Below are 16,379 nucleotides of genomic sequence, written 5' to 3' on the forward strand. Positions count from 1 at the left end.
AAGCAGATATTTACAGTTAAGGATGGGAGGGGGAAAACATGCTGTTGGGAGTATCAGTTAACAACAGAATACCAATAGAGGAATGTAAAGACACCACGATTCAATTACCAACAAGAATAAGAAAAATCAAAAACAAGTGCACGACATCACCCTTCGTGCTTTTACTCTCATTATCACCATAAGAATCAATATTCACTTTCATTCTTTCTTGTTGCGGCGTGCAACCCGATCTCAAATCATATAATACCGTTGCGGCGTGCAACCCGATCTCATTTCATATAATACCGTTGCGGCGTGCAACCCGATCCCATTATACAATTCAACATCAAACATAAAAGAATCCCGGCAAGGGAATAAGAGTACAACAACAACATCCCGGCAAGGGAATAAGAGTACAACAACAACATCCCGGCAAGGGAGACAATATCATAAACAATAATATTCCGACAAGGGAGACAATCATAAATAATAACATCCCAATAAGGGAGACAACAATGATAATCATCATACTAAGCATGAATAAATCACAACGGAGTCACAACAATTACAATACGAGACTCACGGGCATGCTTGACACTGACGTATAGATACTCGTCACCATGCTTATACGTCGTACTCCACAATTAACACATAGCAAATAAGATACAACTCATAATCCCTCAAGCTAAGGCTAAACCAAACACTTTCCTCGATGCCACGAATACAATTCAAGCCTCAACTACCGCTTTACCTCTTGTTTCCCCCACCAATTCGTTTGTATCTAGTCACGAGTTACTTAACTATATCAATAGATGCTAAATGAATCAATTCTAATGCATGAAAATAAGTTTTTCAATGATTTTCCCAAAAAGTCAAAAATCGACCCCGAGCCCATATGGTCAAAACTCGAGGTTCGAACCAAAATCCGATTACCCATTCACTCACAAACTCAAATATATAATTTATTTTGAAATCAGACCTTAAATCGAGGTCCAAATCTCCAAAATCTGAAAATCCTATGTTCTACCCAAAACACACAATTCCCCACATGAAAACTCTTGATTTTAAGTTAAAATCATGTGAAAAGATGTTATAGATTAAAAAATGACTTGGAAAAAACTTATAATCGATTTGGAGAAGAACTTTCTTTAGAAAATCGCCCAAGAGAATTTAGGTTTTGAAAAAGTTGTAAAAATGGTTGAAATCCCATCTGGAATTCATTTAGCAGGTCTCTGATGTTGCAATTGCGACCAGGGTTCGCAAAGAAACCTGCTTCCTTCGTATTTTGGAAGGTATTGTCGCATTTGCGATAAAGGTGTCGCATTTGCGACTTCTGACATGTCCTGAAGACTTCGCATTTGCAAAGTATACCTCGCTCTTGCAAGGTAATGCTGGCCCTGGGTTCTTCGCATTTGCGACAAAATCCTCGCATTTGCGAACCTTTCTTACATCGCAATTGCAATGCCTGATCTCGCATTTGCGAGATCAGAGGCCTGCTACACACCTGCAACACACTATCAATTCTCCTAAGTCCAATTTCACTATGTGGCCTATCCAAAACTCACCCGTCCCTTGTGTCTCCAAACAAAACATGCACCCTAACCTAAAAACATCATACGGACTTGCTCGCGCAATCAATCATCAAAATAACCTCTACAATTACAAGTTTAGCATCAAAATCAAAAAAAATCTCAAGAACATTCAAACTTTTAAATTTTACAACTAAGGTTCCGAATCATATCATATGACCTCCATTTCTTACCAAATTTTATAGGCGCAACTTAGATGCCATATAAGACCTGTACCGGGCTCCGGAACTAAAATACGGGCCCGATACCATCAAATTCAAACATATTCAAATTTCTAAAAACTCTTAAAATTTCAGTTAAATAATTTTCTTCAAAAATTCATTTTTCGTACTTGGGACCTCGGAATTCAATTCCGGGCATATACCCAAGTCCCATATTTTCCTACGGACCTTCCGAGACTGTCAAATCATGGGTCCGGTCCCATTTACTCGAAATATTGACCGAAATCAACTTAAATTCATTTTAAAAGCAAAATTTATCATTTTCACAAATTTTCACATAATGGCTTTCCGGATACAAGCCCGGACTGAGCATGCAAATCAAGGTGAGACAAAAATGAGGGTTTAAGGCCTCGAAACATAGAATTTATTTTCAAAACAAGTGATGACCTTTTGGGTCATCACATTCTCCACCTCTAAAACAATTGTTCATCCTCAAACGAACATAAGAAGGAAGTACCTGAGTCGGAGAAAAGATGGGGATATCAGCTCCGCATATTGGACTCAGACTCCCAGGTCACTGCCTCAACAAGCTGATCTCTCCACTGAACACGAACAGAAGGGAAACTCTTCGATCTCAACTGACCTGCCGGTCTATAATAGCTACCGGCTCCTCCTCATAGGACAACTCCTTGTCCAACTGGACAGTGCTGAAGTCTAACACGTGGGATGGATTGCCGTGATACTTCCGAAGAATGGACATATGAAACACTGGATGGACGATTGATAAGCTCGGCGACAACCAAGTCTGTAAGCCACCTCTCCCACTCGATCAAGAATCTCAAACGGGCCAATGAATCCAGGGCTAAGCTTGCCCCTCTTCCCAAATCTCATCACGCCCTTCATAGGTGATACCCGAAGTAACACCCGCTCGCCGACCATGAATACCACATCACGAACCTTACGGTCGGCACAACTCTTGCCTGGACTGAGCTATACGAAGCCTATCCTGAATAATACTAACCTTGTCCAAGGCCTCATGTACTAGATCTGTACCCAACAACCAGGCCTCTCCTGGCTCAAACCATCCAACCGACGACCAATATCGCCTACCATATAAAGCCTCACAAGGAGCCATCTGGATGCTCGACTGGTAATTGTTGTTGTAGGCAAACTTCGCTAAAGGCAAAAACTGATTCCACGAGCCTCCAAAGTCAATAACACAAGCTAGGAGCATATCCTGTAAAATCTAAATAGTACGCTCGGACTGTCCGTCCGTCTGAGGATGAAATATTGTGCTCAACTTGACCCGTGTGCCCAACTCACGCCGAAATGCCCTCCAGAAATGCGAGGTAAACTACGTACCTCGATCAGAAATGATAGACATGGGCACACCATGAAGATGAACAATCTCTCGGATATAGATCTCAGCTAACCTCTCAGAAGAATAGGAGACTGCCACAGGAATGACGTGTGCTGACTTGGTCAGCCTATCAATAATAACCCACACCGCATCGAACTTCCTATGAGTCCGTGGGAGTCCAACAATGAAGTCCGTAGTGACACGCTCCTACTTTTACTCGGGAAGCTCAATCCTCTAAAACAAACCACCGAGTCTCTGATGCTCGTACTTCACCTGCTGACAATTCAAACATCGAGCCACATACGCAATAATATCCTTCTTCATCCTCCTCCACCAATAATGCTGCCACAAATCCTGATGCATCTTACCGGCGCCAGGATGAATAGAGTACCGGGAACTGTGGGCCTTCTCTAGAATCAACTCTTGAAGCCCATCCACACTAGGCACACAAAATTGACCCTGCAGCCTCAAAACTCCATCATCTCTAACTGCAACCTTCTTGGCACCTCTGTGCTGCACCGTGTCTCTAAGGACATACAAATGAGGATCATTATACTGCCGGTCTCGGATACGCTCAAATAATGAAGAACGAGTGACTATGCAAGCTAACACACAGCTAGGCTCCGAGACATCCAACCTCACGAACTGATTGGCCAAAGCCTGAACATTCAAAGCAAGTGGTCTCTCACCGACCGGAATATACGCAAGACTGCCCATACTGACTGACTTTCTACTCAAAGCATCGACCACTACATTGGCTTTCCCCGGATGATATAAGATGGTGATATCATAGTCTTTCAATAGCTCCAACCACCTTCTCTACCTCAAATTTAGCTCCTTTTGCTTGAACAAGTATTGCAAACTCTTGTGATCCATGAACACCTCACATGACACACCGTATAAATAGTGCCTTCAAATCTTCAGTGCGTGAACAATGGCTGCTAACTCCAAATCATGAACTGGATAATTCTTCTCATGAATCTTGAACTGTCGTGAAGCATAAGAAATGACCTTGCCATCCTGCATTAACACCACACCAAGTCCAATACGAGATGTGTCACAATAAACTGTATATGGCCCTGAATCTATAGGCAAAACCAATACTGGTGTCGTATTCAAAGCTGTCTTGAGCTTCTGAAAGCTCACCTCACACTTGTCCGACCACCTGAACTGGGCACCCTTCTGGGTCAACCTGGTCATCGGGGCTGCGATAGGTGAAAACCCCTCTACAAACTGACGGTAATAACCCGCCAAACCCAAGAAACTCCGGATCTCTGTAACTGATGCAGGACTAGGCCAGTCCTTGACTGCCTCTATCTTCTTTGGATCTACTTGAATACCCTCTTCTGATACAACATGACCCAAGAAAGCAACTGATCCCAACCATAACTCGCACTTCAAAAACTTAGCATACAACTGACTATTTATCAAAGTCTGTAGAAAAACTCTCAGATGTTACTCATGCTCCTCCCAGATATGGGAATAGATCAAAATATCATCAATGAAGACTATCACGAATGAATCCAATTTAGGCTTGAACGCTCGGTTCATCAAATCTATAAAAGATGCTGGGGCATTTGTCAACCCAAATGACATCACCAAGAACTCATAATTCCCGTACCGAGTGCGAAAAGTTGTCTTAGGGACATCGGATGCCCTAATCCTTAACTGATGGTAGCCAGATCTCAAGTCAATCTTCGAAAATACCTTGGCACCCTGAAGCTGATCAAACAAATCATCAATCATCGGCAATGGATACTTATTCTTGATTGTAACCTTGAACTGCTGGTAATCTATACACATCCTCATTGATCCATCCTTATTCTTAACAAACAACTTTGGCACACCCCACGGTGAGACACTAGGTCTAATAAAGCCCTTATCAAGCAAGCCTTGCAACTGCTCCTTCAATTTATTCAACTCAGGCGGGGCCATACGATACGGTAGAATATAAATGGTCTGAGTGCCTAGAGCCAAGTTAATACAGAAGTCAATATCCCTGTCGGGTGGCATACCCGGCAGGTCTGAAGGAAATACCTCAGGAAATTCACGAACAACAGGCACAAAATCCATAGAAGGAACCTCAACACTAGAATCACGAACATATGCCAAATAGGACAAACATCCCTTCTCGACCATTCATCGAGCCTTCATATATGAGATAACACTACGAGTGGAATGACCAGGAGTCCCTCTCCACTCTAAAAGAGGCAACCCCGGCAAGGCTAAGGTCACAATCTTAGCATGACAGTCCAAGATAGCGTTTAAGGTGATAACCAATCCATCTCCAATATGACATCAAAATCAACCATGTCCAAAAGTAATAAGTCTACTCGGGTCTCAAGACCCCCAATCACAACAATACAAGAACGATGAACACGATCTACCACAATAGAATCACCCACTGGTGTAGACACATATACATGAGCACTCAAAGAATCCCTAGGCATGATCAAATACGGTGCAAAATAAGATGACACATAGGAGTATGTAGACCCTAGATCAAATAGCACTGAAGCATCCCTACTACAAACCAGAACAGTACCTGTAATAACTGTATCGGAAGCCTCATCCTCAGGCCTAACTGGAAGAGCATAACACCGGGGCTAGGCCCCATCACTTTGAACTACATCTCTAGGACGGCGTCCTACTAGCTGGCCTCCACCTCTAGTGGCCTGAGCTCCACCTCTAATACCTCTACCTCTACCTCTACTATCCTTACCTCCACCTCTAGCTGGCTGAGCGTGCGGTGGAACACTCGGTGCCTAAACAATGGCACGAGAACCCTGGAGCTGAGAACTACTCGGTGCTCGAGGGCAAAATCTAGCAATATGCCTCGTGTTTCCACAAGTAAAACAAGCCCTCGGCTGCTGGGACTGACAACCCTGAAAACACTAGAGCGGAGGTGCACTAATAGGAGTTGGCGATGAATTATAGGACTGCTGATCAGAATACTGCATGTGAAAACCACGGCCACCTGGGGCACCGTGAGAATCCTGAAGTGCTGAATGAAATGGCCTAGGAGGATGGCCCTACAAAAAGAATCCCGGCCTCCAGATGAGGCACCACTGAACCTGCCAGAATGACGAAGTCTTTTGTCAGACCCCTGACCACCCCCTAGTGATAGAACATCTCAACTCTCCTGGCTACATTGGCCCTGAAAGGAAATCTCGCTCCCCGTCTCCTTAGCCATCTGAAGTCGAATAGGCTGAACGAGTCCCTTAATAAACCTCCTCACTCTCTCTCTCTCTCTTAGTGGGAAGTATAAGAAGAGTATGACAGGCTAAGTTAATAAATCTGGTCTCGTACTGAGTAACAGTCGTAGAACCCTACTGTAGACACTCAAACTACCTCTAATAGTTCTCCTTCTGAGTGATAAGAAGAAACTTCTCCGGAAATAGCTGAAAAAACTGATCCCAAGTCAAAGCTGGTGACCCAGCTGGTCTTGCCAAATAATAATCTCTCCACCAAGTCTTGGCGGATCCAGACAAGCGAAAAGCAGCAAAGTCGACCTCATTGGTCTTCACTATCCCCATGTTCCTGAGAACCTCATGACAACTGTCTAAATAATCTTGGGGATCCTCAGAAGATGCACCGCTGTAAGTGGTAGTGAAGAGCTTGGTAAACCTGTCCAATCTCTACAAGGCATCAACAAACATAGTTGGCCCCTCTCCGGTCTGAGCTGCTGGAGTCTGAAACTAGGGAGCAATCTGCTCTGGAGTGCGAGTAGCAGGAGTCTTGGCTCCTCCTCCAGCCTGAGAGATGGCTGGTGCCACAGGAAGCAAGCATTCCTGTGCGACACTCTCCACATGGCCCACTAGACGGACCAGAGCATCCTGAAGTAACAGGGTGGCGATGAACCCCTCTGGGACCTGAGCTGGCCCTACTGGAACTAACTGGGCTGGAACCTCCTCGCCAAACTCAACCTGAGGCTTCACCACTGGTGCTGCTGCTCGAGCTCTAGGCTGAGCTCTGCCTCTACCTCAGGCCCTAGCACGACCTCTGCCTCTTTCCCTCGTAGGAGCTGCTATTGGGGGCTCGAGCTGCTAGTCATATGATGAAGTAGTACGTGTTCTCACAATCTGCGAGAGAATAGAGTAGAAGTTCAATTAGCATTGAGATGTCAAGTCGCACGATAGGAAAGAATAGATGTGAAGTTTTTTCTAACTCTGTAGCCTATGGGATAAATGAAGACCTCTCCGTACCGATCCCTCATACTCTACTAAGCTTGTCCGTTGTGAGACCTAAGTAACCTAGAGCTCTGATACCAACTTGTCACGACCCGAATTTCCCACCCTCGAGAGTAGTGATGGCGCCACTAATGAAAGCTAGGCAAGCCAATTATTCCAATTACTTAACTTTTTTTCATTTTTTTATTCCTTTAACAAAGATGAACAAACATCATATAAACAGCGAAAATATAAAGCGGAAGACTGAGACGTAACAATTTAATAATGATACCAATGCCAATCCATAACATAATCTACCTAGAACTGGTGTTACAATATCACATACTGTTTAGGAATACTACAAATAAGGTTCCGAAAGATAAATACAACGCTTTCTCTGAAATACATAAAAGAAACAAAATGAAAAGATAAAATGAGATGCCAAGGTCTGCGGACGCCTACAGGACTACCTCGGGTCACCTGAATGGACTGAAGGCAGCAACCTCACTGCGGTCCAAAAGCTGCAGCACCGGGATCTACACATAGTGCAAAGGGTAGTATCAGCACAACCGACCCCATGTGCTGGTAAGTTCGTAGCCTAACCTCGGCGAAGTAGTGACGAGGCTAGGACCGGACTAATAAATAAACATGAGCAATTAAATCATATACAATGGAAAATAAAAGCGGATATTTACAGTTAAGGATGAGAGGGGGAAAGCATGCTGCGGGGAGTATCAGAATACCAATAGAGGAATGTAAAGAAACCACGATTCAATTGCCAACAAGAATAAGGAAAATTAGAAACAAATGCACGACATCACCCTTCGTGGTTTTACTCTCATTCTCACCCTAAGAATCAAAATTCACTTTCATTCTTTCTTGTTGCGGCATGCAACCCTATCTCAAACCATATAATACCATTGCAGCGTGCAACCCGTTCACATTTCATATAATAATATTGCGGCGTGCAACCCGATTCAATTTTATATAATACCGTTACGGCGTACAACCCAATCCCATTTCATATAATACCTTTGCAGCGTGCAACCCGGTCCCATTTCATATAATATTGTTGCAGCGTGCAACACGATCCCATTTCATATAATACCGTTGCGGTGTGCAACCTGATCTCATTATACAATTCAATATCAAGCATAAAAGAATCCCAACAAGGGAACAAGAGTATAACAACAACATATCGACAAGGGAGTCAATATCATAAACAATAACATCCCGGCAAGGGAGACAATATCATAAACAATAACATCCCAGCAAGGGAGACAACAATGATAATCATCATACTAAAAATGAATAAATTATAATGGAGTCACAACAATTACAATAAGAGACTCACGAGCATGTTTGACACTAACGTATAGATACTCGTCACTATGCCTATACGTCGTACTCCAGAATTAACACATAGCAAATAAGACACAACTCCTGATCTCTCAAGCTAAGGTTAGACTAAACACTTACCTCGATGCCACGAACACAATTCAAGCCTCAACTACCGCTTTACCTCTTGTTTCCACCACCAATTCGCTTGTATCTAGTCACAAGTTACTTAACTATATCAATAAATGGTAAATGAATCAATTCTAATTCATGAAAATAAATTTTCCAATGATTTCCCCAAAAAGTCAAAAATCAACCCCGGGCCCACATGGTCAAAACCCGAGGTTCGAACTAAAAATCGATTACCCATTCACCCACGAACTCAAATATATAATTTATTTTGAAATCGGACCTCAAATCGAGGTCCAAATCCCCAAAATTTAAAATCCTAAATTCTACCCAAAACACCCAATTTCTCCCATGAAAATCCTTGATTTAGAGTTGAAATCATGCGAAAAGATGTTATAAATTAAAGAAAATGAGTTAGAAATAACTTACAATCGATTTGGAGAAGAACCTTTCTTTAGAAAATCGCTCAAGAGAGTTTAGGTTTTGAAAAAGTTGTAAAAATGGTTAAAATTCCGTCTAGAATTCATTTAGCAGATCTCTCATGTCGCAATTGCGACCAGGGTTCGCAATTTAAGAAACCTTCTTCATTCATATTTGCGAAGGTATTGTCGCATTTGCTATATCGCAATTGCGATAAAGGTGTCACATTTGCGACTTCTGATATGTACTGAAGACTTCGCATTTGCGACTTCTGACCTCGCATTTGCGAGGTAATGCTGGCCCTGGGTTCTTCGCATTTGCGACAAAATCTTCGCATTTGCGAAACCTGCTTGCATCACAATTGTGATGCCTGATCTCGCATTTGCGAGATCAGAGGCTTGCTACACACCTGCAACATACCAACAATTCTCCTAAGTCCAATTTCACTCTGTGGCCTATCCAAAACTCACCCGAGCCCTCGGTGCTCCAAACAAAACATGCACCCTAACCTAAAATCATCATACGAACTTGCTCGCAAAATCAAATCATCAAAATAACCTCTACAATTACAAGTTTAGCTTCAAAATCAAAGAAAATCTCAAGAACTTTCAAAGTTTCAAATTTTACAACTAAGGTTCCGAATTACGTCATATGACCTCTGTTTCTTACCAAATTTTATAGGCTCAACTTAGATGCCATATAAAACCTGTACCGGGCTCCAGAACCAAAATATGGGCTCGATACAATCAAATTCAAACGCATTCAAATTTCTAAAAACTATTATAATTTCAGTTTAACAATTTTCTTCAAAATTCTTTTCTCGGGCCTGGGACCTTAGAATTTAATTCCGGGCATACGCCCAAGTCCTATATTTTCCTACACCCAAAATATTGACCGAAGTCAACTTAAATTCATTTCAAAAGCAAAATTTATCATTTTTCACAGATTTTCACATAATGAATTTTCGGATACATGCCAGACTGCGCACACAAATCAAGGTGAGATAAAAAGGAGGTTTTAAGGCCTCAAAACACAGAATTTATTTTCAAAACAAGTGATTTGGGTCATCACAATTTATGGCCGGCTTCTAGAAATTAATATCAGCCGCAAGCCACAAAATTATAGTATGTATTTTATAGCCCAAAACTAATTAAAAGGCTATTCCAAGATCACTGTCACTCTTCACCCTCTTTATGGCTTCCTCCTCCGCTCTCTCCATCGTTCCTCCACCGCCGTCAGTGATCATACGATGTTCCTCCGCCTTTCTTCCTTCTCCCTCGGCGATCATATGCATTTTCCTTAGCGGAAGAAGCCGCTGCTGAACGCCGTCGTCGCAAGCACCGTCTCCGTATTGAACCACCAATCTTTACACTAACAACAGTAGTTAAAATTTATACTATGTAATTATATTAATTTATAGAACTTAAATTCCTTTTTGGATTGTGGGTCGCATGGGTTGAGAATTCTGTCGTATTTGTCTGGAGTTTGTACTCACGAGATTTAATGGGTCCCTAATGGGCAAACAAGTGTAAGGCAATTATACAAAATAAACTATCACTATGCAATTTACATACAATGGACTGTCATTATACAAAATATATACAAAAATAGACTGTCATTATACAAAAAATATACTATATAGTCTGTCATTATACAAAATATATACTAGATGGACTGTCACGATACAACAATATATCATTATACAAAAAATATACTATATAGTCTGTCATTATACAAAATATATACTAGATAGACTGTCACAATACAATTTATATACAATAGACTGTCACTATATAAATTATATACAAAATAGACTGTCATTATACAAAATATATATACTAAACGGACTATTACTATACAAAACATATACAAAATATACAACAACAACAACAACAACCAAGTATAATCCTACTTAGTGGGGTTTGGGGAGGGTAGTGTGTATGCAGACCTTACCCCTACCCTGGGGTAGAGAGGCTGTTTCCAAATAAACCTCTAGCATCCTTCCCTCCAAGAACTTTCCACCTTACTCTTGGGGAGACTCGAACTCACAACCTCTTGGTTGGAATTGGAGGTTGCTTACCATCAGAGCAACCCCTCTTGTCTATATACAAAATATACTGTCACTATAAAAAATAGACTATCACTATATAACAAATATACAAAATAGACTGTCACTATACAGAAAATATACAAAATAGACATTTCGGGCTATTAAATGTAACAAGCTTGGGCCGAAGGGCCATTTCATGTAAGCAAAAAAGAACATGGGCTATTAAAATTTTGAGGGGCTATAGAGGGTAATTTTCTCAATAACTTTCCATCTAATTTAGTACTATTACTCCTAAGTTTCTATGACTTGTAAGGTAGGGGCGGTAAATGGATGGGTTGGACTGAATTTGGGCGGGGTCAAAGGATTGCATCAATAAATAAGTTATTGTCCAACCCAACCCAAAGTTTACTTGGGCTACGATGAGCTGGGTTAAGATAAGCTAAACAAGAGGTCATAGTTCAACCCGCCCAACTCAACCCAATAATAAATATTCATGCTAATCCTATAGAATGGGGAGAAATTCAAAAATAGCCAAATTTACAACTGGTCGTTCAAAAATAGCCCAGTTTCAAAAGTAATCGAAATTTAACCACTTTTCATGTAAAGATAAATCTGAGTGAAAATACTGTTCAAAACCCGAAAAATACACTAGTATATTATACTGGAGTTACAGCATAAGTATGCTTGAACTCCAACATATTATATTGGAGTTCTAGGATAAGTATGCTGGAACTCCAGAATAATATGATGGAGTTCTAGCATAAGTACACTAGAACTCCAGCATAATATACTGGAGTTCCAACAAGTATAATTGTCTAGTATAATATATTGGAGTTTGGAGCACCGGTGCTCCAGTCTCCAGTATATTATACTGGAGTCAGCAAAGCATACCGGTCCAGCATAATATGTTGGAGTTCATACACATGTACACCGAACTCCACAATATTATGCTGGACTGGTTTCTGTTGCAGCAAAATAATGGCTATTTTTTATTGATTTCGTAAACGCTGGCTATTTTTGAATGACCAATCCAAAAACTAGTTATACCATGCTATTTTTACTATAGAATGCCATCAGCCAAAACGAACTCGATCTTGGTGTAAAACATTCTGAACGTGCCCTATAGATTAATTAAGTTTTAGTTCCATGTATCTAAATTTCACACCAGTTTGTACTAACATTTTACGTACTTATTATTTTATCAAACATAGTTATTATTTATTTTTATAAATTGATCTTTTTCAAAGATATTACTCTACAATTAATAATATAAGATCACCCTTTGCACTTTTTAGTATGTATTTCCTATTTAATTCACATTTACCTCCTATAAAGACTATTGAAAGTATGAAAATCATGACCATAATGAGTCTTAATGTGCTGTATCATATCAATTTTAATGCATTATTATATATCAAAAATCAAAAGTAAAAAATAAAAAATTATCATTGTTTAAAAATTAAGGGTTTTAACGTGAATGGACATTTTATCGTTCATTACGACTATATAAATAAGAGAAATTTTCATAAAGCATTATCTTTTAGTAGTAATTAGCCATTTATAGATACCATTTGCTATATTACGGATTATAGATATCTTTTCTGTGGTTATAAGATGTATTTGATGTATTTAAGCTATTGTATTCATGAATACAGTAGCAAAAATAGGCATGAATCAGGGAAGTCCAGCTAATCAGTTATTGTATTCGAGTGTATTCGACTGTATTCATGGAGTGAAACATGGGATTACAGCTAGACAGATTGTTGTATTCGACTGTATTCACGGCGTAAAATAAGGGATTACACTGTTTTTAAAACGGAAAGTGAATCAATTATCATAATAGACTTCTAATATAACTCAACAAACTCAATTATAACACACAAAATTTGTATTTTTCAGTTATAAAAAAGATTCTCAACCGAAAAATATCCAAAAATATAGACATGGCCACCTTTGCCTTGTATAATCATCATACCCCTCACTAGGTATGTCTAGAATCTTACCCAATTTGAGTGCATCAAATTGTACCCTTACTCCTTTCACTATACTGGTGACTACCCCATTCTTCACTGTCATTGGCCATAAACTCAATCAATTCTTTCCTAGCCAGCCTCCCATCCATTTCAAGGACCATGTCCTTCCAACCTTGTGCAGCTAGGGCATCCACCAGTCTTCTCATTCCTGGCTCATCCAGGTCTCTCAACAGTCTTCCATTCAAAAAAGTTCTTCTGCCAAAGATGGCAAACCTATCTTGTTCCTTTTCAGATTCCTCTTCTTCTTCTTCTCCACTTCATTCTTCTTCTTCCTCAGTAATATTTACCTGCTTACCTTTCACTGCAGATCTGGTTCTTTTGGCTAAAGAGCGTTCATCAGATACATGTTTAGAGAAAGACTTCTTGGAAGAAGCCTTGTCCCTTTTTGGTTTGGGTATAGGAACCTCCACAGTTGTTCCCCTTTCTTGATGGACCAGTTCCATCTCCTCTTCTTCTTCTTCTGCAACCTCAGAACTCTCCACAGCCTTTGCTTTTCCCTTCTCCTTCTTTTTCTTCTTGCTTTCTTCCAGAGCTTTCTGTAACTCAGCTTCACTTTGTCTGACCCTGCTTCTAGTGGCTCTTCCCTTAGGTACTGAAGGTACATTAGGTTTTAGGGATGACATTTTGCTTTTCTTTGTTGGCTTGGAAGCAGTTGGAGCCTTTTGTGTGGAAGATTTACGCTTCTTTGGATCATAATTGGCCCCAACCCTCTTCAGAAGATTAGCCAGTGTTTCCTCAACAGATGAACCAGGTTCAACTTGTTGCTTGCTTAGATGCACAAGCCCTTCAGCCGCCTCGCCAGAACCACTTTCCCCTAACTTGTTTCCACCTTCTTCAACACCTCCACAGATAGCCAGAACTTTTTCTTTCCCATTTCCCCTCTCATCACCACTTGCTCCCTCTCTCTATTTTTCTTTCTTTTTACCTCCACTTCTACTAGATTCAACCCCCTTTACATCTTTGACAGGACCAACCAAGACAAACCTATTTTCTACATTTTCAACCACAGTAGAGAGTACCACACAAGAACTTACCTCACCGGGGATTTCTTGAATTTTGGCAGTGTCAGAAGACCCATGTTCTTCTCCTTCGCTGGCAGAAATAAAAGCTTCAGACTTAGAGCTTGAGTCAGATTCTTGAGTAGGACTTTCCTCTTTTCGTTCAGTGTCATATCCTATGAATATACGCCGAAGAACCTTCGTCCTTCCTCTGGCTAGCCTTCAATTTCTCATTTAGAACTTTTCTTAGAGCTCCAAAAGCTACAGTTTTTCTAGCCAACATTTTCTGCCTATGAAACCTAGGTTTTGGGGTTTCACTAGGGGGTGTAGATGAGGATGTATTCGAAAGGGATATTGGTGGGGGAGTGTCAGGATTATCTTGGGGGTTAGTCATGGTGGATTGTTTCTTAAGAAAAATTTGGGAATTTTGGAGAGAAGAAGGGCGATTAGAACTTGAGAAGAGTTTTGACGGTTATGGACTAATGAAGAAGAGGTGTGGCGTGTATTTAAAGATGATTAGACTTAAATGCAGTAACAACAGCTTTTTCAGAAGTCAATTAGAAGTCTAATCAAGATGTAATTCCGGTCTCTTAGTGATTATTAGGCATCGCTAGATTTTAGGCAAAAATCCCGGTTTTTTGAGTTCTATGGGAATGAAACTGGTTCAATGCTCAATAGATAGAATTTCTGGGAATTTGATGAATGTAGGACTTCTACTCATGATTGGAAAAATAATCTTTCTAATTGTGCAGAGTATAGAAAACATACCTGAGCTTTTCATATGAACACATACTGATGAACCAGGTTCTTTATATAGAACTCTCTTGAACATGCCTCAAATGCCAAAATAGAAGAAACTTTGTAAGAGATCAGTGAGTCATACACATGTCACAGGAGTATACTAATTAAAGTATGAAACTGAGTAAGAATTGATCTAGTTATTTACACAAAGTTAGAACTCCTAACCAAAAAATATTTTTTTTTTCATTGTGCATTCTGAACTGGACCTATTAGGTGATCTTAATCATCCCTAACTCCAACCTATTCCTCTCAAAGTTTTCTCTACTCAGTGCTTTAGTGAAGATGTCAGCTATTTGTTTATCAGTATCACAAAATTCTATTGAAATCAATCCTTTCTCATAGTTATCTCTTAAGAAGTGATGTCTAACATCTATGTTCTTAGTCCTCTTATGATGAACAAGGTTCTTTGTCATACTTATAGTACTAGTGTTATCACAGAATATTGGAATACATCCCACTTCAATTCCAAAATCTACCAGCTATTGTTTGATCCATAGCAATTGAGCACAACAGGAAGCAGCAACAACATACTCAGCTTCAGTAGTAGATAGGGCCACAAAATTTTGCTTTTTGGTAGCCCATGACACAAGACATGAACCAAGGAAATGTGCCATACCTGAGGTGCTTTTCCTGTCCACTAAGAAACCTGCATAATCAGCATAAGCATATCCAACTAGATCAAAATTACTACCTTTAGGATACTAGAGACACAGATCAATGGTGCCTTTTAGATATCTCAGTATCCTCTTTACCGTAGTCAAGTGGGACTCTTTTGGATTTGGCTGAAAACGAGCACAAAGCCCTACATTGAAAACGGTGTCAGGTCTGCTTGCAGTAAGATACAAGAGTGAACCAATCATACCCCTATACAACTTTTGATCGACTGATGAACCAGGTTCATTAATATCTAATTTGGTGGTAGTTGCAATGGGTGTGTCTATTTCTTTAGATTCCTCCATTTTAAACTTTTTGATTAGCTCTTTTGTATACTTCTACTGATGGATCATGGTTCCATTTGGACTTTGTTTGATCTGCAAGCCTAAAAAGAAGTTAAGCTCACCCATCATGCTCATTTCAAACTCACTGCCCATTAGTTTTTCAAAGTCCTTACTCAGCCTATCAGTGGTAGCCCCAAATATGATGTCATCCACATATATTTGCACAACAAGGAGATCTTTACCTTTTTCCCTTAAAAATAAGGTACTATCAATTTTACCTCTTTTGTAACCATGCTCCAGTAGGAATTTGGATAGTCGTTCATACCAAGCTCTTAGGGCCAGCTTGAGCCCATAGAGAGCCTTGTCTAACTTATACACATGCTCAGGACATTCATTGCTCTCAAACCCTGGAGG

General features: G+C 40.3%; 1 protein-coding gene across 1 annotated transcript; it reads right to left on the reverse strand.

The window, feature by feature from the left end:
• Nucleotides 1-15,506: 15,506 nt before the first annotated feature.
• Nucleotides 15,507-15,986, reverse strand: LOC138885881 (secreted RxLR effector protein 161-like). The gene is made up of 2 exons (XM_070166873.1): nt 15,780-15,986; nt 15,507-15,728 (listed from the first exon to the last, which is right to left on the reverse strand). The coding sequence occupies exons 1-2, from the start codon at nt 15,984-15,986 to the stop codon at nt 15,507-15,509; spliced, it is 429 nt and encodes a 142-aa protein (XP_070022974.1).
• Between the last annotated feature and the right edge of the window lie 393 nt (nt 15,987-16,379).

This window comes from Nicotiana sylvestris, chromosome 2 (assembly GCF_000393655.2).
Source record: "Nicotiana sylvestris chromosome 2, ASM39365v2, whole genome shotgun sequence".
NCBI lineage: Eukaryota > Viridiplantae > Streptophyta > Magnoliopsida > Solanales > Solanaceae > Nicotiana > Nicotiana sylvestris.

Bases quoted from the DNA above. Each gene is read 5' to 3' on its own strand.
- LOC138885881 (XM_070166873.1), bottom strand. From the start codon at position 15,986: ATGGAGGAATCTAAAGAAATAGACACACCCATTGCAACTACCACCAAA. The intron at 15,729-15,779 runs GTAAAGAGGATA...CTGTGTCTCTAG, and splicing joins AAGAGTCCCACTTGACTACG to TATCCTAAAGGTAGTAATTT.